Raw genomic sequence first — 23,799 nt, forward strand, 5'->3', positions numbered from 1 at the left:
TGAGATTTTAAATAATATGCTGATTATACTGTAAACCTAGGCTTTCCTAAATGTAGTACTGGGGGTACACTTGTAATCACCTGCCTGTTCATGAATTTTGTTGTGCCATTTATGTGCACAAGACTTTTTGCACTATTTCATAAATTGAGCAAGTCTGCAAACAATTGGAAAAGTATGGACACCCAAAAGCACCAGCCAGGCTGGCCCAGTGCTGTTCAGCGCATTAAGTACTTAAGTACCTTTAAGGAATTACTCCTCTCCAGGAGAACATGTGGGATTATCCCCAGAAGGAAGACTGTATGAGAGACCTAATCTTGCAAAAAGACTGCTCTTTCTGAGCTCCCTGTCCCACCCTCTGTACTTCATACTCTATTCTTTCCATTCCCCTGGCCACTGCTCCTGCCATACATCTATCATTTCATGACAAATATTCCCCTGTAGTTCTGTGTACCATCAGCTTTTTCCAGCTTTTGACCTCATTTCTCTTCCATTCAAGGTTGAATCTCATAGTAAAAATGACCATGAAAAGTCATCCCCAGGAACCATCCTTCTACATGCCACCACACATGACCCAACTGATATAATCTGTCAAGGAGAGGGCCAGGCGCGGTGGCTCACGCCTGTAATCCTAGCACTCTAGGAGGCCGAGGTAGGCGGATTGCTCAAGATCAGGAGTTCGAAACCAGCCTGAGCAAGAGCGAGACCCCCGTCTCTACTATAAATAGAAAGAAATTAATTGGCCAACTAATATATATAGGAAAAATTAGCCGGGCATGGTGGCACATGCCTGTAGTCCCAGCACTTGGGGGGCTGAGGCAGGAGGATCACTTGAGCCCAGGAGTTTGAGGTTGCAGTGAGCTAGGCTGATACCACGGCACTCTAGACTGGGCAACAGAGTGAGACTCTGTCTCAAAAAAAAAAGAAGAAATATAATGCTCCTTTCCTGCCACCCACTCTTTTCACTTTACCCTCATCCCAAGAAGATAATGATGAAGAGCTACTTACTAAGAAAATTACCTGAAAGCTTTCTGTTTAGTACTTGCCTCAGGCCCACTTTGCTATACTTTCATAGGAGTGATTCAGCTAAAACTACAAACCACTCTCAAGATAACTGTGGGTGGTAACTCTAACTTACCTGCATAACTTGGCTGATTAACATTTCCACCTTTTTTTATACAATGACGAACAAGATCAACATCATCATGCAGAGCAGCCTTATATAGTAAGTTTTCTCCAAAAACGTTTTTCCGATTAATGCTAGAAAGAGATAATTCATTCATCTTCATTTTTTCTGAAATGAGGAAATGAACAAAAGAAAAAAAATCCTTATTTGCATGTCAAGAATACTACAGACTACAAACTACAGACTTTAAGCTACAAACTTGGTAGGTATTGGGTTTCAGGATTAATTTAGTCAACAATGTAGAAGTGAGATATAATATATTATGAAAGAGTATTTCATCCATTAACCCAACTATAATGTTATTTACATACAAAAAAGAAAAAAAGACAAATGTCATTAGTTTAAAAATATTTATAGTAAACTATAAATCATGATAAGCAGTGTATGTCAATTAAAAACCCATGAAATGTACATGTATGAGAAGACAGATCTTTCCTTTCCCTTCCCTTCCTTTCCTTTCCTTTCCTTTCCTTTCCTTTCCTTTCCTTTCCTTTCCTTTCCTTTCCTTTCCTTTCCTTTCCTTTCCTTTCCTTTCCTTTCCTTTCCTTTCCTTTCCTTTCCTTCTTCCTTTCCTTTCCTTCTTCCTTTCCCTTCTTCCTTTCCTTTCCTTTCCTTTCCTTTCCTTTCCTTTCCTTTCCTTTCCTTTCCTTTCCTTTCCTTTCCTTCTTCCTTTCCCTCTTCCTTTCCTTTCCTTTCCTTCTTCCTTTCCCTCTTCCTTTCCTTTCCTTCTTCCTTTCCTTCTTCCTTTCCTTTCCTTTCCTTTCCTTTCCTTTCCTTTCCTTTCCTTTCCTTTCCTTTCCTTTCCTTTCCTTCCCTTCCCTTCCCTTCCCTTCCCTTTCCTTTCCTTTCCCCTTTCCTTTCCTTTCCTTTCCTTTCCTTTCCTTTCCTTTCCTTTCCTTTCCTTTCCTTTCCTTTCCTTTCCTTTCCTTTCCTTTCCTTTCCTTTCCTTTCCTTTCCTTTCCTTTCCTTTCCTTTCCTTTCCTCTTTCCTTTCCTCTTTCCTTTCCTTTTCTTACAGTCTCACTCTGTTGCCCAGGCTAGGGCACCAGAGTCTCACTCTGTTGTCATGGTGTCAGCCTAGCTCACAGCAACCTCAAACTCCTGGGCTCAAGTAATCCTTCTCCTCAGCCTCACGAGTAGCTGAGACTACAGACATATGCCACCATGCCCAGCTAATTTTTTCTATATATTTTTAGTTGGCCAATTAATTTCTTTCTATTTTTCGCACAGACGAGGTCTCACTCTTGCTCAGGCTGGTCTCGAACTCCTGAGCTCAAATGATCTACCCGCCTCAGCCTCCCAGAATGCTAGGATTACAGGTGTAAGCCACTGTGCCCGGCCCAGATTATTTTCTTAAAAGTTGTGGTGAAAAGGATTATTTAAATCTAGAACTATATATCATCAAATTTGATAAAATGTTATAATATCAATATCTTATAAAACCATGAGGAGAAAATCTTAGAGGCACATAAGCAACTAGGCAACTAGGCTGGGCCTGGTGGCGCATGCCTGTAGTCCCAGCTACTTTGGAGGCTGAAGCAGGAGGATCACTTGAGCCCAGGAGTTTGAGATTGCAGTGAGCCATGATAACTCCACTGCACTCTAGCCAGGGTGATAGAGAGATACTCTATCTCAAAAAAAAAAAAAAAAAAAAAAAGAAACAAACAAAAAAAGAAACAAGAAACAAAAAAAAGAAACAACGAAAGATACAACAACTAATCCCAGTGAGTTCAGAAAAAGGTATGCTAAATATTTTCTCTTTGCTAAAAATAAGTAAAGAACCATGGTCTTGATCTGTGTAATAGTTTTGATTTTCTAAGCCAGAAAATGTACAATTAAAATAATTTTCTAGGGGCGGGGTGCAGTAACTTATGCATGTAATCCTAGCACTTTGGGAGGCCAAGGCAGGAGGACTGTGTGAAGCCAGGAGTTCAAAGCCATCCTAATTAAGCAAGGGTGAGGTCCTGTCTCTACAAAAAATAGAAAAACGAGCCAAGTGTGGTGGCACTCGCCTGTAGTCCCAGCTACTTGGGAGGCTGAGGCAGGAAGATCACTTGAGCCCAGGAGTTTGAGGTTGCAGGGAGCTATAATAATGCCATTGCGCTCTAGCCCAGGTGACAGAGCAAGACCCTGTCTCAAAAATAAATAAATAATTTTCCAGATGATGCATACCAAGTATCAATTTTCTACTGTGTCTCCTAAAATACTGAAGCTCCTCATTTAGGTGAGTATTGCTCCTTAAATTCTGTGGGCAATATTTTGAGGGCAATATTTATTTGGATTTTCTTAATTTAGAATAGCTTTAATGACGGGTTTTCTAATTTTGATCTAGTTAAGCTGCCCCATCATAAAACCTCACAAAGGTAACTGAGTACTGCAGTAACTTTCTTAATGGACCACAATTTAACTGCTTTGCTTTTTATTTGACTCCCTCCATTCAGTACCACTATAAAACAGACCAAACTGCTGAACATTTGAGGCTGCCTTCCTACACACTAGACTAGAAAGCATTCTTCTCTTACCAAATAAGTTGCATGCTTACCTAGAATCAGTAGGTTTTATTCCAAATATGTCTGTGCTGGTTGCACTTGCTGCTATAATTATATAATTTTCTGATCTTAGGGGAAAACATTTAGTTTTTCACTATTAAGTATGATAGCTGTATGTTTTTTATAGATGCCCTTTTTCAGGTTGAGGAAGTTCCCTCTCTATTCCTAGTTTGTTGAGAGTTTTCACCAGCAATAGATGTTAGATCCTGTCAAATGCTTTCTCTGCAACTACTGAGATGATCATATGGATGTTCTTCTTTAGCTTGTTAATATAATGAATTGTAGTGATTGATATTTAAATGTAAAACCAAACTTGCATTCCTGGAATCAACACCACTTGGTCATGATCTATTATATAATATTGAATTTGATAAAGTTCATTTAGAATTTTTATATCTATTTTCATGAAGGATATTAGTCTAGTTTTCTCTTCTTATAATGTCTTTGATTTGAGTATCAGTTTAATGGTGCCCTCATTAAAATGACTTGGTATTTCCTCATCTTCAATTTTTGGAAGAGTTTTGTATAGATCTGGTATTATTTCTCCCTTAAATATATGGTATTAATAGAATTCACCACTGGAGGTGTTACAGACTGAAATGCATTCTCAAAAACTCATATGTTGAAGTCCTAATTTGATAGGATAGGATTCAAGTGTGTGTATGTATTTTTTTTCCTTTGAACTGCTTATTCATGTCCCTTACCCATTCTCATTCCTTTTCCTTTTTTCCCCCCAATGTTAAAACTTTTAATTTATTACTATCTGACATGTAAAAAGTTATACTTATTTAATGGATACAATTCAATGAGCTTGGGGATAAGTATATACCCATCACCACCATCAAGGCCATACACATATATATCCTGTTCTTTACCTTTACTGTTTCATAAGAGCTTTTCACATGCTAATGCAATTAACCTTTTGTCAAATGTTGTCAATGTTTCTTCTTTGTTTTATGTTTGATTTTCTTTAGGGTATATTTCTATACAATTTAAAAAAAAGTGTATACAGTTAATTTTGTCATTCTTTTCCCTCTTGGCTTTTTGGTTTAAATCATTCTTTAAAAAAGACTTTTTCCACACCAAGATTATAAATAGATTCACTTATGTTTTCTTCTAGAACTCTTTTTCCCATTTAAATCTTTGATCAACCTAGAATTAAAGTTAGTATAAGAAATGATATAGGGATCCGATTTTGTGTTTTTCACTATTTATTGCTTAGTCTTTCTTTTTACCTCCAATTTGAGATGCCATCTTTATCACGTATCTCTCCCATATTCCCATTGTATCTGGCTTCTACCTCTAAACTCTTTATTCTGTTTCATTGATACATCTATTCCTGTGCCAAGTAGCAAATGACTTTAATTTCTATAGCTTTCTAACATGCTTTCATATTATATAGAACAGGATCCTGCCACTCTACTCTCCCTTTGCTTTTTATTTTTCAAAATTTTCTTGGCTAGTCTTTTATATTTACTTTTCCAGGTGATATTTAGTATCATTTTGTAACATTCTCATAGTTACCCTCCAGCTATGTAAAGCAAAACAAAACAAAACAATAACGACAAATAAAGAAAATCTGTTTTTGATTGAGATCTCAGGTATTTATAGAGTAATTTTAGGGAGAAGTAAGTTTTCTAATGTTGAATCTTTCTAGTCAAGAACAAGGTTCTTTTCATTTACTTGTCTTTTTTTTAATGTCTCAGGAGAATTTTTAAACTCTCTTCTTACATATGGTATATTTCTTCTTAGTTATACAAGTACGTATTTTCTTTCTTCTGTAACAATTATAAATGAGATCATCTCTTATATTTCCTAACAAGTTAATGCTTAAATATATATGATAGGTATTCATTTTTGTCTTCAGTTTCTTGAATTTTTTAAACTTTTTGTTTTGAAATAATTTCGTACCTATTGAAAAGCTGTAAAATTAGAACGAAGAAGTCACCCCTTGTTCTGTTTATCATGACATTAAATCATTCTTTCTCCCTCTTTGTATGTTCATATATATACACCCAGACACATATGTATTTATTAATACTTTTATACATTATGCCCTTTTACTCACTAATACTTAAGTGCATATTTCTAAAAACAAGGACATACTGCAGTATTTTCTTTCTTTCTTTTTTTTTTTTGAGACACAATCTCACTCCATTGCTCCAGCTAGAGTGCTATGGCATCAGCCTAGTGCATCAGCCTAGTGCACAGCAACCTCAAACTCCTGGACTCAAGCGATTCTTCTGCCTCAGCCTCCTGAGTAGCTGGGACTACAGGCATGCGCCACCATGCCTGGCTAATTTTTTCTATTTTTGGTAGAGACAGGGTCTCACTCTTGCTCAGGCTGGTCTCAAACTCCTGAACTCAAACGATCAGCCCGCCTCAGCCTCCCAGAGTGCTAAGATTACCGGCGTGAGCCACCGTGCCTGGCCTGTATTTTCAAATTGAGAAAACTTAATATTGATACAATATTATTATTTATTCTACAATCTGTATTTCAATTTTGCCAATTGCTTCACTAATTATTATATTTTTAACCAGTGTTCCTATAATAGATTCTCTTACTGTTTCTCTGAATTTTTTAGTTTAATCTTTTGGGTTGAAAAGGAATACAAAAATAAGATCTAATAATAATAATAATTTTGCCTAGTCCTTTCCTCTTTTCCTCCTGGCATGCTTTCTCATAGCCTTATGCTAGGTTGGTCACACATCTCAATTTGAAAAGAGTTCTGTAACTACTCTCTTAAAAGTAGAAATATAGAAAAAATACCAGCAATCAGGAGTTCAGGATCAAATCTCAGTTATGCTACTAATGAGCTGTTTGATGCTAGGAAAAATCCTTAACCTCAGTTAATCCTTAACTGAACTTCAGTTTCCTCATTAGTAAAATGAGAAAGTTGAGATAGATAATCTTTGAATCCTTTCTACCAAAATTCTGTTTCTGTAAATTACTTAGTTAACAAATAGAGAAATACTCAAAATATGCCTCACCATTTTTTCCTGTAAGTATTTTATTTTTCCTGATCCGTTCCCCACTCTTGACTCTGGATGAATGCATATTCTTCCCCTTAGCTTTAATCATTGAAGCAGGATCCTGCATTCTTGAAAAATAATGTATTATGAAATTATTATAATATTTTCTACAAGCATTCAAAGAGAATCATATGAAATTTTGACTACAATTTTAAAACTTGAAGCTATTTTACTGAACTTTCTCAAATGGCATGGCAGTTTTAAATATGGAGATGGCTCTTGAATAAACTGCAGATAATTCTGTGATAGGCCTGCCAGTCATCTTGGCTTTTAGCCCTTTCTTTGTGCCACTTATGGGTTTCTCTTCACTACAGGGTGGTTTTACCTATAAGCCTGTGAGTATTCTGAGTCTCTTGCCCCTCAATCCTCAAGTTGGCATGTTATTATCCACTCTATTCACCTATTCAAAAGGCAGGCCTTTTGCAAGGAAAAAGAGCTTACTGTAATGGTATGGCATTGACAAAAAACTTTAAAAAAAATCAGCAAAATAAAAATAAAGCTTTTTACTTTTAGCTAACTGTAGACTGACCCTAATGTCCCCAAGTATATAATTATCTACAAGGTCTGCAACATACCTGGGGAGAAACATAATTTGGTAGCATACCTGAAATTCTCAGTTGAAGAGTTATTATTTGTTTGATTCTCACAGCTAAGGATTTTTCGTAAAATCTTTTCTGGCATCTTATACATGTCATCTGTGTGTTTTACATCTCGGTTTACTTTCAGTTGTTCCAGTCTGGATGATCTCCTTAACACACGTGCAGTTTTCCGGTCAGAGCTATTTTCTACTAAATTTGAATTTTCCTTATTATTTAGTGGTTTACAAGATGTGACATTTTGATGAGCCAAAGTTTGCAATCCAAATGAATCTGGGTCTTCTAGGGTCTACAAAAATATAAATATATCCACAAAGAATTAGTTACAACATGACAAAAAAATTAAAACTAGAAGTTAAATTTTATCTTGTCTTTTGATTAAACTCTTATAGGATGAAAGTACAAGAATTCATTAGACATACGTGAACATAATGAAAAATTTTATAATAATTAATGTAATAAAGGACATTGTAGATTTAAAACCTTAAGATAAGAAGAGCATAGATAAAAATGATTTTGATCAATATTGATCCTTAAAATTTAAGAGCAAGGCTATGGTCACTCTGGGTACTTTAATTTTGCAGGAAATAGTAAATGTAGAATGATGAGAGACCCATACAACATTAGAAATGTCACACTAGGCCAAATCAATGGTCTATTCAGCCTAGTATTTTGTTATCTGACAGCAGGAGTAAGTGATATTTTGTGGAACAGGATAGATAGTACATAACCTCCATTACATTGATTCTAAAAGGTTAACAGTATATCATGAATTGCTCCAACTTTCACTTAATAGTTCATTATAGATTTAACTTCCATGAGGATATTTATTCTTTATACATATCATCTAAACCTTTCTTGAGCTTATTTATATATTCAGTTTGCAAAGCTTCTCAAGGTAACAAGTTCCATATTTTATTACAGCTGAGTAAGAGTATTTGATTTGATTTGTTCTAAGTCAGTCTCATTTCTACTTTTAAAAAGGCTTCTTTTTTCTTTTCTTTTGAAGACTTGCTAAGTTTGTGCTCACTTTACCAATACCAGTCATAATTTCCTATACTTTATTCCCTCCTTTCATATTAAAACAATGGAATGTTTAATCTGTATGCCCTATCTCCATAATTAGTTTCTCTTTTTCTGGATTTTTTTTTTTTTACCCTATTTGTCAGTTTTGAGATTTGTTGAGCAGAACTGCAGGAAGTATTATTGCAGGTGCACATGATGCAACATGAATTCAGAATTATGTTATCTAAATCTTCCCAAGGTGTTCCTAAGAACATTTTTGTAATGGGAAAAGAAAGAAAACAATCCAAATGACTATCAATAATGAACTGGTTAAATAAATAAATTACAAGACATTCATACAGTGGAATACTACTCAGCAAATTAAAAGACTTAAGTAGAGCTACATTTGCTGACACTGAAAGATAACCAAGATATATTATTAAATTTATAAAATAAGATGCAAAGCATTATGTATAAAATAATCCCATTTGTATAAAATAAACTTATATAAGATAGTAATAATTGGAGACAGATACACCAAGCTATTAACAGTGATTATCTCTAAAGAGTGGAATTGTGGGCTGGGCGCAGTGGCTCACACCTGTAATCCTAGCACTCTGGGAGGCTGAGGCGGGTGGATCCTTTGAGCTCAGGAGTTCGAGACCAGCCTGAACAAGAGCGAGACCCTGTCTCTACTAAAAAAAAAAAACAAAAAAAACAAAAAAAACAAAGAAATTAGCTGGATAACTAAAAATATATAGAAAAAATTAGCTAGGCATGGTGGTGCATGCCTGTAGTCCAAGCTACTCAGGAGGCTGAGGCAGAAGGATTGCTTGAGCCCAGGAGTTTGAGGTTGCTGTGAGCCAGCCAGGCTGACGCCACAGCACTCTAGCCCGGGCAACAGACTGAGACTCTGTCTCAAAAAAAAAAGAGCGGATTTGTGGAGGACTTTTTGTTATTATATTGTTATGTAACTCTGTAACTGTTTAAATTTTTAAATGTTATTAGGAAAAAAAGACAATGTCAACATAAAAAAAGGACTTGGTGAGTGGTAGGACATTATAGGGCCTACAGCCATAATACGGCAGGAATTTTTAAACCCCAACAGCTTAGCTACCTGACAGTATTTTTAGACATAAAAGGCAAAGTTCTGCTTAAGCTAGGCATAATTTTTTTCCTTCCCCTAGTAGCCCAACTGCATATATTCTATGTCCAACTATAAATAAATGTGGGGTATCCCATCTCTACTGTGCAGACATAGTGATTTTCTGAGCTAACAGAAAATTCTGGTAAAGAACTCTTTTCTTATATATACAAGCAATCTAATGATATGTCTTCTCAGGTCTGTCAGGGGAAAAAAATCTATCAATTGTAACTTCCTAACTCCTTAAAATCTCTACCCTAGGAATTTCGATAAAGATCACTGTATGCTGCAAAGTCACAAAGTTATCTTCTGGATATTGATATTGGGTAGAAGATTTTAATTTAACACAATGAAAATGTTTTAAATGTTACTATAAAAGGCAAAATCATAGGCTCATATTTGTACCTACTTGCTCCACTGATAGATGATTGTCCTGAAGCTTAGTTAATGTGGAACCTTGCTCAAATGGTGGAGTAGAACAAATAGACTCAAAATTCACTATTTGGGTACCATCTTCACTGGTCTGAGACATATTGAACTCCACTTCCAAATATTCATTTCCAACATTGACAATGCTGCCTCCCTCTTTTCTATGACAGATGGGTTTCATCTTGGCTTCTGACAATGTGTTCAGGGATGCCAATAATTCAGCTGGCAATGCATCATCCTTTGTATTTTCTAGTAAATCTCTATGACATGCTGACAAGGCATTCACAGGTATTGATATGGAACTAGGAGAGCTACTCAATGGGTTCATCAACTCTATATGATCAAAATCATTGATTATTTCAAACAATCTTTCCTCCTGGGTACTTTCTGGTGATGTCAGTAACCTTTCTAAGGCAGACACAAAAGTTTCAAGAGAGTTTTCTTCATCTTTAATTTCTTCAGAAGTCATAGTCAATGTGATTTCCTTTCCAGGCTCAGAAAATGTATTTGGTGCTGCTAAGATCTTCTCTGGTGCTATTAATGATTTCTCCTTTATAGCAACCACTTCAGATACCGTAACAGAAGTACCTGAAATAAGGCTAACTTCAGGGGAGTCTCCATCTTCACTTAGGTTCTGTGTATTTCAAACAGAAATTACATCATTACAGCATATCCAATAAAGTACTTAAAATGAAAACTTTATAGCTTTACAGTTTATCTTATTTATAAGTTATCCTCAAAATTTTTATCAACACTTCTCCCCTTACATAAATAAAACAACACTTTTTAATACTTTCCTATACCAAATCACTCATTACTGAACACATGGTTAAACATTTAATAGTGGACCAAGGGTAAAATTAGCTGGACCATAATTGCAGGTGGCAAATCATTCCACTAAGTTTAAATTATCTGTGCTAACAGAAGAGGCAGAGATGGCATGAATAACAGTTAAATTAACAGATGATCTCAAAACTTCACAGCAGTTAATGGTTATAAAATTTTCCCTTGCCAAAAATTTCTATTTTATTTTATAAAAATTATTAACTAGGAACAAAATTGGTGTAATTTCATCTTCTTTTTATTCCCCACCTGTGTATGAATAAGTAAATGTGAAACAAAAAAGCCAAAGAACAGGAGGTCCAAGGAAAAAAGAGGAGAATTGAGGGCACAGTTCTGTGTTAATATTATAAGCCCTGGCTATAAATTAATGGCTCTAGGTTGTGGTTATTTTAAAAAACACAAAACTTAACATTTCTAAATGACCATTTACTTTTCAAAGACATCACCTTAATAGTTTATAGCTATTCTCACAATGTTTCCAATGCTCAAAATACTGTTAAAATCCCTCTTTTTGAAATTGCTTTCAAAATCAGGGTTTTTTTGTTTTTTTGTTTTGAGACAGAGTCTTACTTTGTTGCCCAGGCTAGAGTGAGTGCCATGGCATCAGCCTAGCTCACTGCAACCTTAAACTCCTGGGCTCAAGTGATCCTCCTGCCTCAGCCTCCCGAGTAGCTGGGACTACAGGCATGCGCCACCATGCCCGGCTAATTTTTTTTCTATATATATTAGTTGGCCAATTAATTTCTTTCTATTTATAGTAGAGATGGGGTCTCGCTCTTGCTCAGGCTAGTTTCGAACTCCTAACCTGGACCAATCTGCCCGCCTCGGCCTCCCAGAGAGCTAGGATTACAGGCGTGAGCCACTGCGCCCGGCCTCAAAATCAGTTTATAAGCCATTAAAGAAAATACTGTGCATCAAAGGCACTGAATTTTTTTCTAACACTAAAAAATTGTTAAATTGATTGACCTTAAATAAAAGAATAGGTTTCAATGACTTCAGCTTTTTCCCAAAATCAAATCCACCTCCTCTTTGATAGGATACGCAGTAATTTATAAGCCTTCTAATATTCTGATCAGATTTGAATAAGAGAAATGAAAACCATTTTATTCTTCCTCCTGCCTTTTCTACCTGCCACCATTTATCTATAGATAGCACATAAGCTTAAGAAGATATATCTGTTTACCAGTAATGCTATCTATAATTTGTTCAGAAAGACAAAAGGGATTTGGAAGAAATTCAAGAACCAGATCTTATCCATTCTGTAAATCACAGCTCAAGGTGACTCCTATTTGAAGTCCTTATGTCTACTAAATTCAAGGCACTAGGTGTAATAAAGTGTGGACAATGGGCTTTGTCCTAAAGCAATTTAATTTCTAAGTGAAGATTCAAGGTGTAAATACCTGAGACATTAACCAGAATACAAATAATGTCACAAAACTTATGGAATCAAATGTATAGCATAAACCAGTGTATATTAATCAATTCCATAGAGCCTAGCATCTTGTAAGAATAAATTTTCTGGGGAGGGGAGAAATGGAGGGAATGATTTTCATGATTGCTTGAAAAATGCTTGGTCAAACAAAGTTAAACAAGTTACTTTAGCATAGGACTTTTCTGAGTATGTGCATTGTAAATCTCTGAGGAGACTTTAGGACACAGTGCTCTCCAGACTTTTTTGTCCAACAAATCTTTTTCTTCAGATCTATTAGTGTCATATGGTGCAAGTGGTCAGGAAACACTGATATAGTCAGTGAATAATTATGCTAGAGAGGGAGCAAATACTTTGGTCAAGATCACCAGAATCATTTGAAATAGATCCACCGAAGAGAAGGGACTTGAGCCAGATATTAAACATTTGTGAAAGAATAAATAAAAGGAGGAACACATATTTATTAAGCACCAACTAGGTGCCAAACACCATGAACCATCATTGCTTAGTCCTCACAATAACTCTGTGAAACAGATACCATTGTTGGTATTTTACAGATGTAAAAAAGAATTATCCTTGAAACCTAGACCTATCTGGTTCCACATTTTATGCTCTTTCCCCTGCCTCTGGCTCCTGACTTGAGAAAAAGCATGGAGGTGGGAATGTATAAGGTACAGCTGAGATGAAGTAAGGTATAATTATGGTAGGGCTGTCCTGGGGAGGTCTTTGATTGCTTGGCATCCCTAAGGAGAGTGTGAGTCCACTGTGGGCACAGCCAGTCTTTTGTCCTCTGATTCTCCATAGCAACAAACAGAAAGCAAAGCCAAAGCAGGCCCTTGATACTGATTAGCAACTAGAAGATGAGAAAGCAATATATAGCACAAAATATTAAAGGAAAAACTAGGGTAACAGACAAACCAACAGAAGAAATTTTACTATATCGTCTCAGGAACTAGTTTGATAACAAGTTATTAATATATATTTCTACTCTAGATAAAGAATAAGAGACTTACAATGCTGGATAAAAAATACAATCAAGAAATATTTTATTAGAGATAAGGAAGAATAAATACTGGAAGAGATAATTAGACAAGAATAGAGTTCTATCTATTGAAATGGTTTAGTCATATTCCTGCCTACGCGAGAGTCTAAATGAACTTAATACTTTAATCAACATAGTTTTAAAAATCTAAATCCATGATCTATGGTTAATCACCATTATACAGACCAACCTTTTCTAGGTGTGACAAAACTTCAGAATCTTCAGCCTCAGGCCCTAGAAAAGAATAATGTTTTCATTCCAGTTTTATTAAAGCTCTAAAAACATACCCTCTCAGTCAATATTTCATAATCATATAACCTGAACTCCCTCAGACATCAAATGACACATCAAGTATTTTATAAATATTATATAAATTTATTGATATAAAAGTATTAATATTATTTTGGCAATGAAATTATAAAATTCCTCCATTTCTTAAAAAAATATTTTATATGGACCCAAACAAAACTGTAATTATTTGAAATTATCTTAACTAAAAACCAGCCTAACTATTTTGGCTGAATTATTCTTAGTATTTCTAACTATACAAAGAAAAATTGTATCCACTTTTCTCAGTGTCATTATCTCTTCTATTACATGTAAGAAGCTTAAATGAATTAATGCCATATGGAGTTAGGCATGAAAAGGAACACCCCATGTATGGGCCAAAAGGAATCAGGAGAACATCTTAGAGAATATGGAGGATGCTGCCTTGCCTCTGTGACTTCAACTTCACTATCCCTCTTACCCCACCCCCTCTGAGCTAGCTGGCAGAAAGCAATTTACATCAAGTTAGGCTGAAGGAAGATCTGGGAAAAAAAAGATATTTCTCCACTCCTTTTGCCTTCTACTTTCATCATCAAGACCCAGGTATTCTGACATACATGGTTAGGAATTCAGGACTTACTGGCATTTCAAGCATATATCTGAGTCATTTTTTTGGTTTCTTTTGATTAGGTAATATCTACATAGCTACAGTAAGAGCAAATAATTATCTGCTGAACCTCAGAATGCATCCTCACAAGCCAGACAGGTTTTTCAGGGGAAAAAAATAAGCGCGCGCACACACACACACACACACACACACACACACACACTTGCTGAGCTAAGCTTCACATTCTCTAAAAACTTTTTCTTTTTTCCTCATTTCACCTTTGCCATTTGATGGTGAAAAGTCATGAAAATCAACTGGCCAGGTTAAAATCATGGCATTCCACTCCCTCACAGGATGAAGAGCAAAACGTTGTTAAGAATAAATAATTTCTTATTGTTGCTTTAGAATCCTTTGTGTCAACCAGTGATGATATACTATCTGTATCTTGTTTAAAATTTTGTATCTCTAGTCACTTATAATTTTAATACCAATGAAAGAAACACCTTTAAAACAATAGATATATCTGCAACTAGCTTTTGCAAGAAATTTTTTAAAAATAAAGTTTCAGATCCTTGGTGGCTTAGAATTCAAAAACAGAGAAAAAGATTTCACCCTCTGTTGGGAAATAGGCTAAGAGATGTGAAAAGTTTCAGAGATTTTGCAGGGCTTTGTCTTGAAGGAATCTGTGGACATGTTAGTTCACAAAATAGAAGCTGCTTCCAACAAGGGAGGCATTGTGAGAGGAGGTTTGCAAAGCAACATTTCTTCTTTGCTGCCAGCCATTGCCTTGAGTTTTTTTGCAAGGCAGAAGCTTGGTTTGGGTCCTTGGCAAAGAAGCTGATTAAAATGCCTGCCCAGCAGACAACATGAAGCTGGAACTACCCTAGACTTCAAGGCTATTCCTGTTTCACTCCTGACTACATGTCTCTGTGTTTAGAAGAAGTAGATTAGAGTAGTACACAGACTCAATGTTCTCATTTTATCCATTTTATCTTTAATTTGTATGCTCAGCTAGGTCTGTTTGTAACTTAGGGCTTAACATGCTTATCTTAGAAAAATTTTGTAACTGTTTATTCTTGTAGACAAAATTAGGTAAGGTTCCTCTGGAAACCTCAAAAACTGAACTGTATACATAAAATTCTCTAACAAAAGACAACTATTTGCTGTAACAATAAATACTGATGTGGGACTTCACTCATGGTCTCACAGTTCACGGGAATGTTAGAGACCCCTTAACTCCCCCATCATTTAAACTACACTTTGTCTCCATCTCAATCATTTCTCCATCTATATTATTTCTTTCTTTATTTCCTATTATTTCCAAATCCCTTGTGATGATCCTGCCTTGGGACCTGTTTTGCTGGAAGCATAGCTAACTTCCAGCAACCCTCTTCTTCCTTTTCTGAGTTGTAGAGAAAGAACCCTATAGACATCTTCTCCCATGTTATCTTTAACAACTTTATCATCAAAATAATCACTTTTATGCCAAGTTACTATTTTTAAAATTTGATATATTAATAAAATATTTTATAGTAATTTGATTACTATATTAAAAATAAATAATTAGAAGGAATTATTTTTTCTAACTATAAATTTTACTTAAAAGTTTTTGCAAATACAAAAAGAATTCTTCTTGAATTCTTGTCTATCCTTTAATAAATTATTAAAAGATTTTGTATATTTTCTACTTATCACTTGAGAGAGATAAAATATAATGGTATGTATGAGAAATAATTCTAAAGGGTCAAATGCAATGAAATGAACAGAGGAGCTAAGTTCTAACTTCCACATACACTTTAACTTACACACAAGCATTTTAAAGCCAATGCTATTATATTTGTTTAAAATAGTTTGTTTATTTTTATATTTCTACAATTTGGTTAAAATTACCCTTTGAATTGAGAGAGAGAAGACAAACTGTATTAGAATTGAGTCAGCTACAAAAGCTAACAATTTAATAGTTTACTTACATGTGATTTAACCTAATGTCCGGGATTATAATAAAATGAGCTTCTTGTTATGAACACTCTGAAAGGAGTAAAGGCAAGAGGGAGCTGCAATGAAGTGCCAAATCTATGGGTCTCTAGTCACAGTAGCTTTTGGGCAGCAAGAAATATCACAAAGCAATAATCCTAGTGCATGAGACACTTTTAAAGTAACACCTAATAAGACTTGTGACTCAGAAGTTCAAGGAAGCGTGATAACAGCACACAGATACCAGGCACCACAAGGCATTAACGGCTCTCAAAGGGCCAAATAGGCAGGAGGTTGGAGCTATGGGAAATACATGACCTAGTGAAATCCTTGTTTGTTTGTTTCTTTGTTTTGTTTTGTTTTGCTTTGAATAAATGCTAGGATTAGGTATGAGAAAAATGGGAATGGATCTTCTGTGTAACTACTGCTGACACCTGTAAGCACGGTCAAAACCCAAGGGAGAAAAAGGAATGCCAAAGGCATGATATCACCTGTGACATCTTTGTCTCAAATTTTTCAAGACGTCTTTGCCAAAAAGGACTTCAGCCTCTATGATGGCACCTCTACAGCTTTATAAACATGACTCTTTTGGTTTATCTATAACTGTATCTTACAAAAGGTGCTATATAGGTTTCTACTAAATTTGGAGGACTTAACTGGCATAGTCTGAATTACATTAGGTTGTTTGATATTAATTTGACTTTTTAAAAATCACAATGTCTTTTTGTATTTAGACAGGAACATCAATTTCTATTTATACTTATATTTGTTTAATGGCTAATTTATTTAACTTCTATATATAAGACATGGAAACTTGAAAATTAGTGTTTCTTTAACATTTAAATATTGATTATAAACTTAAACTCTCTTAAACAATCTAAACTAACATTTTGACATGATTACAAAGTGCGCATAAATACAATGGTTATAAAATGTATTACTGCTCTTACACTAATTCTAAAATAACACTATGTTTGGTGAAACTAATTCTTCTTTATTTCCACACCTGTTCCTATACCTTCTTAAGATTAAAATAATATTTATTTTGACACCTTCCCAGGATTACAGAAATTCTTTCAGAGCCAAAGGAAAACAAATAACTTCTTGGACTGACCAAGGTGACAAGATCTGGGTTAGTGACTACTGATTTGCTGTTGGGGTATGGGACTATTTCTCTCAAGATGATGCAAACCTGGGCAGTGAATTATCTGACTTTACTATCATAAGAAAATACCTTAAACTTCACAAAGATTATTTTTTATAACCTAATGTTTTGCCCCAAAATGCTTCAAGTTGTACATGGTCAGTGTTACAAAAGCTTTTGGCCTGTGATTTACTATATACTGATTTGTCCTGTTAGTAACAGTGGAAACTTATGCCAGCCATTTAATACTTATCATGATAAGCAGAGCCACCTAAGGCTTTTATTTCTTAAGAGATAAGGATCTAATCCCTGCAAAAAAGTCTCCCTAATTTGATGTTGGATTAATTTGTCATGTGGGGACCCCACCTCTTACATGTTTTATGGGTCATTGCTTATATGGTGTGCATGGACCTTCCTTTCTTAGTTACAATTCTTACTTTTTCCAGGACTACTTGACTTAATCAGAGTTCTCTGTTTTCTTCTTTCTCTACTTAAACAGTGATAAACAAAAATATCCTATGTTTTATAAATAGACATGTATTTAATTAAAAAAACCAAAATGCACATATATTAACAGGTCCCTATTTCTAAACATCATTAAAACTTTTAAATATCCTACCTATAGTGACTTTTTGGTAATAAGACAATGTTTTGTAAACTCTTAACATTTTTTGAGTATCATTATGAACTCGTGGTCTTTTCAAAATTATTTAATCAACTATAAACTATTGGATTTTTTCCCCTACTTAATTTGTCACAGCTTGGCCAATAGAAGCACCAATGAACTAGCCCTTTATTCTTTCAGCACTGCCCCCAGACATCCTTGAAAGTATCCTGGCTTTTCAGCAAAGATAGGATGTTCAGACTCATCATGATATCTTCATGCTCCAAGATGGGTCACCTATCCTTTAAGAATCCCTTGTTTATTTAGCATTCATACACTCATAGTACCCACACACCTGGCACATATAAGGCTCAATAAATATTTGTTAGAAGAATAAACAAATAATATTACAGACCAAACTCTACGCACTAAAAGCACATGTAAGAGCTGGTGGTGGACAAAAGTGGTACTGCTTTGTTGTAGTAACAACAGAGCAGGAGAAGAGAAAGATTTTTAAATTTATCTTTTCCAATTTTTTATCATGTCCTTTCTTATAATACACGGTTTTGTTGAACACTATGAATAATTACTACACTGTGACACAACATACATGAAATTCACTCTGGATCCATTACTGGGAGACACCTCAGAAAGACAGTCATCCCCTGATATAGCTGACACCAAGACAACACCAAGGCCTATGTGACTGCTAGTCAAGAAAGCCTTGACATATATATTTAAAATGTTATAAACAGAGGAAGCAAACATTGTTTTCAAATTTGAGCTCCAAAATCACATTTGGAGTAGCAGGTACTGATTGATTGCACCCGAGCTGTTGCTCTCATAAGCAATTCTATACACCATGATCCAAGGCCAATAGCAACACTGATTTCATATTTAAAAATGTATAGTAAGCTGGGTATGATGGTACATGCCTGTAGTCCCAGCTACTCAGGAGGCTGAGGCAGGAGAATTAATTGTGTGAGTCCAGGAGTTCAAGGCCAGCCTGGGCAACATAGCAAGACCCCATCTCTAAAAAAAATAGGTATAGTAGACCAACCTAGTTGTAAATAAATTCATATCTAACTAAGCCTTCTACTTTTAGGCAAAGATAAATTTTCTTTATATGATTTCACCCATAAAAACATACCTCCAGTGTTTTGGTGGTTGAGTGAAAGTCCAGCTTGTGGAAATGACACAGTGAACATTGGATAATTCTTTCTAGTCCTAAAAAAATGAATCAATTAATTAATAAATAAAAATAAATTTTGAAATGGAAAGAAAAAAAACACAGTTTCTTATTCAAATATAATTTAAACTTTTTTCACTTAAAGGGCTTTCCAAACAGGATATATTTGTGCTACATCATTCTAATTATTTTTACAGTTATTATCATTTCATTAACATTTACCTTTTAAGTGATTACAAAAATGAAGGAGAGAGTTTAAAAATTAATACACAAATTGAGGTGTACACAAGCTAAACTACATTTAGATCTGAAAGCAACTTTAGAGGTGACTGTCTGCCAAATAGAGGTAGAAGGGTCAGGGAAAAAATTAAGTAGTCTGACTATCTACATTCTCAAATACACTGATAGTTTGTCGTTACAGTTTTAGAAGTAAGTGAAAGTCATTAATGGGAAACATCTCAGACATTATTTATCATGCTTGTATTTGACATCAAGCAAAGAAAAGGTAAAAAATACTGAAGAGATGACACTGGAAACAAAATAAAGGCCATGACTAATCTGCAATTTTGATCATCTGCCCTTTGATAATTAAAAGTTGATTGAAGAAAGGCAATCAGCTATTTTTTTCCTCAGCCTAATTTACTGCATAAATGCAATCAAGATATCTTCCTTCTACAAAAAAAAAAAAAAAAAAGCCTCTTGTTTCAGCTGTTTTAAGAGCAGTTTTTATTCACCAGGCATAGCTACTTGAATCCTAAGCAAGAATAATAAATTGAGCATTCTCTCCTGTCCAAAAAGAAATCAATATGAGCTTTCTTGAAAATGGACATGAAACTACTCATATAGAATGATAATTTCTATAAGGCAAATAGAGAATAATGCTGATTTTTCCCCTAAAATGTGATTCTTCAGAAAGAACAAGCTGATTGAAAACAAAATAAAATCATATTTTGAGTTAACAACAGGGTATTTGCCTTAATTGCAAAATAGTATTTAAGACATAAGTCTGAAAATAGAGCAGAGTTCCATCTAAATTATTACAAATAGTTATTTATATTAGACAAGATTGCAAACAACCTAAATGTCCAACAGTAGAGGAAAAATTAAATGAATTATAGTATAGTTGGTCATACAATAAAATATTATGAGGTCATTAAAACACATTTTTAAAAAAATTAACAACATTAGAAAATAACTAAGATAAAAATATTACTTAAAATTTGAAAACAGGTTATAAAACTATCTGCAGGATGATCCCAATTCTGTAGAAAGTATGAACAAAACCAAAAATGTATATAAAGCCTAAAATACATTGTACAAATATGTCAACAATGGTTCTCCAGGCAGTAAGATAGGGAAATTATGTTAAGTCTTTTTCAGCCTTTTTTTTTCCCATTTCTGTAAATGAATTCATATTGCTAATATATTGGGTAAAAGGGTTATTTTAGAATAGTGGTTCTCAAACTTTCTGATCTTCAGACTCCTTTACACTCAGAAATTATTGATAATCCCAAAGAGCTTTTGTTTATGTGGCTTAGATTTACTTATACTTAAATATTAGAAATTTAAATGAATAAAACATTTAATTGTTAATTTTTAAATGACAGCAATAATCCAGGAACATGTAAACACATTTTTATGAAAAATTACATTTTCCAAAATAAAAAAATTAGTGACAAAAGTTGTAATGTTTTGCATTTTAAAAGATCTTTTTAAGGTACAGCTTAATAGAATATGATTATCATCTTATATCTGCTACTGCATTCAATCTATTGCTATGTATTGTTTTGTTTGAAGTATGTAACAAAAATCTGGCCTCACGCAGATATGCAGTTGGAAAAAGGAAGAGTATTGTAGTAGTCTTTTTGGATAATTATGAATATTTGGGGGGCATAAAAAATAACAACCCCAAATATGACACTTTGGCATGCTGAGTGCTTTGAGTTAAAGAAAATTGAAAGGCTCTAAATATAAGGCTCAGAACCAAGGTCTCTCTCTCTCTGATTTTCCCCTCCCTATCCTGCCACCCTGCCTTTGTCTCTCTGATCCTTTCTTTCCCAAAGTGCCTGGAAGGACTCTCTTCAGAATTTCCTTACCTCACTCAGAAAACATCTTAAAATAATGCAGTTGTCTTAAGTTCCCTCCCCAGGAATCTCATTAAATAACCAGAAAAGATTAATCATCAGAGAAAAGACTAAAAGTCTCTAAACACCACCCCCCCCCCACCCAATACCATGCCCAAACTTTTCATCTATTCTTCTGAAGACAGCTCCAAAAGATTACCTGGCACTTTCTCTGCATAATAAAAGAAGTTTGTTCACAGTGAAGTTCCACCCCTTACCTTCCTGCCACCTCCTTCAGAGCTCAGAGAAACCTATCCCAGACCATGGTTCTTTGGGGCCATAGTTCTTTGGTCTCATTCATTTCCCCTGAAAATCATTTTCTCCTACACCTCCCATCTCCCCTTCCCCTAGAAGAAGGGTATATAAGCATCGGATTTCATTGGGTTATTTAGTAACCACACACCTTGTGATTCCCACCCCCCACCCCCCTGGCCGTGTACATAAGTTTCATGTGCATTTTTGAAAAATTAATCTGCCTTTTGTCAGTTCATTTTCAGTAAACCTTCAGTGGGCAGACAGAAAGCTTTCCCTGCAACTTTATAAATATTCTTGTTCAATATTACACCAAAATTCTACAAATGATAAGTTTCTTAAGTTACTTAAAATACAAAAACTGAAATAAAATTAATGAACTTTTTGTATTCTGTTACATTAAAACCCATTGGTCTATCTGGCACTTTGAATGGATCTTTTACCTGTTCGTGATTTTGTAACATTATGCATTGGTCTTTTAGAAAATACTGATTCACTGAGTTATTCATGTCTTCCCAATGTTGACACATTTCATTATAAAATACTTAAAATCACCTTTGTAAATGTAACCAGTGATCTCACCAGAATATTTTATGTATTGGAAATCCATCAAGGTCAAGGTGGTGGACACCATTTTCCAAAATTTTAACTTGAAAGTTTGAATTGTGTCAGTGGCAACAAATATCATCAGCTGTTTTCCTTCTAGCTTACTTCATTTGTTTTCAAGAAAATGTCTGCCACATACCCAAATGTGAATGAACAGTTTGTCAGTCATTCTTTCAAGTTAAATAAAAAGGTAAAACTAGTTTTCTACAACACTTACAACAACAAAAAGTGTACAAGTGCTTTCCTCAAGATAGCCATCACACAATTATGCACAGAAACGCTTTAAGCATACTTCCTATTTCATCATACAGAATATTAAAAAGATATATAACCAAAGATGGAGACTTAATAAAACTAGTAACTTCTTCTGCCTTACCAAACACAAATGTGTTAAGTGAAACTGGCTTTTTTTGTCGTTTTTTTAACTGCAAGTCCATGGCAGTGAAAAACATGATGCCTACTGTTTGGTGCCACTGCTCAGATTCCAATTAAGGCTCCAGTATTTTACCCACAACTGCTTTAGCAGTGTCATGTGAATGTAAACTGAAAGGACAGCCTTGCTAATGAAATAACAGAAAAAAAAAAATTATCTAACCCACAGTCTCTCAGTAACAGCTAAGATCAGTCATATGAGCTCTCTCACCAATGAGCACCCCGCAGGGTTCTGTTTTCACATCTGAAAAGAGCTGAGCAGACAGAAGGGAAATGTAGATCCTTTTCTTTTACTTTCACCAGACCAATATATTAAACTGTTTTTGAGTTTGCTTAATGGCCTTGAAGAGTTCCTGAGTGGACAGCAGGGATGTGAGCTTCCAGCCTCAGTTCCTGCCCAAAACTATATCCTTAAGGGCGAGATCACCAACAAGATCACATCCCCAGTGATAAGCCTGTGTCCAGGGGAAAGGAAAATGGGAGAAGCCAACTCTTTGACATCTCACAGCCACTTCTGTTATAAACTGATAGCAATCACTTTTTTTCCCCCTTCTCTTTGTCCCGATAAAAAATGGCAAGCCACTTGGCTCTGGTCAGGTACCTTCTTTCTCTTTCTTTGGGGTGCCATGCCTTCTCCCTTCTCTCTCTCTTTCTCCCCCTCCCTTCTTTCTCTCACTCTCATTCTCTTAAGAAAATAAAATAAACCTTTTACTTTTATATATCCTAATCCTTGTGTGAGAAATCTTTCTCCACCCATGCTGTGAGCACCTAGTGAGTTTACCACTCTTACATAAATAGCATGAAACATGCAAATGAGTTAGTATTACTACAAAAATAGTTTTGACCTCACAGATGCTGTTAAAAGAATCTCATGTATACCCCACAGGGTCCCATAGACCATACGTTGAGAACCACTGTTTTAAAAGAACTGAAGAGATAGTCTCTTTAAGTATAATAGTTGTAGGAAGTCTAATTTCAGTAAACTTTACAAACTCTTCTTTCATGTTTTGCTTTAAATTCATTTTTTAAATAATATTGAAAGAGAATGAATTTACCTTAATCTGATTCAATCATTCTTATGAAATTAAACATCTAGAATGTTTGTAAAACAACATATATTTATGCTGCTAAAGGGGCAATCATTCAAAAACAGAATCATTCTAAAACTCTTAAAAAATGAATACTCAGATGTACAAAATGACCAAAAAAATACCTATGTTATAAGGAAGCCAAAAATTACTATACTTACTGTAACAAAGGTTTATCTTGCTCGGTTTCATCTTGAGGCTGCTAGGAAGAAAAAAAGTTTTTTCCAAGTGATGAATATTAATCCAATACAACAAGCTAAA

At 34.8% G+C, this 23,799-nt stretch overlaps 1 protein-coding gene across 1 annotated transcript in view; it reads right to left on the reverse strand.

Moving 5' to 3' along the window:
* ANKRD31 (ankyrin repeat domain 31) overlaps window positions 1-23,799 on the reverse strand; it is a 101,638-nt gene that overhangs the window by 49,220 nt on the left and 28,619 nt on the right. Inside the window, exons 4-10 of the mRNA XM_076007906.1 lie at window positions 23,700-23,737; window positions 18,999-19,075; window positions 13,443-13,486; window positions 10,009-10,572; window positions 7,369-7,649; window positions 6,723-6,832; window positions 1,136-1,291 (exon numbers count right to left, since the gene is read on the reverse strand). Coding sequence (XP_075864021.1) covers window positions 1,136-1,291; window positions 6,723-6,832; window positions 7,369-7,649; window positions 10,009-10,572; window positions 13,443-13,486; window positions 18,999-19,075; window positions 23,700-23,737 — 1,270 coding nt within the window. The remainder of the gene's footprint in view (window positions 1-1,135; window positions 1,292-6,722; window positions 6,833-7,368; window positions 7,650-10,008; window positions 10,573-13,442; window positions 13,487-18,998; window positions 19,076-23,699; window positions 23,738-23,799) is intronic.

Source organism: Microcebus murinus, chromosome 11 (genome assembly GCF_040939455.1).
Source record: "Microcebus murinus isolate Inina chromosome 11, M.murinus_Inina_mat1.0, whole genome shotgun sequence".
Taxonomy (NCBI): Eukaryota; Metazoa; Chordata; class Mammalia; order Primates; family Cheirogaleidae; genus Microcebus; species Microcebus murinus.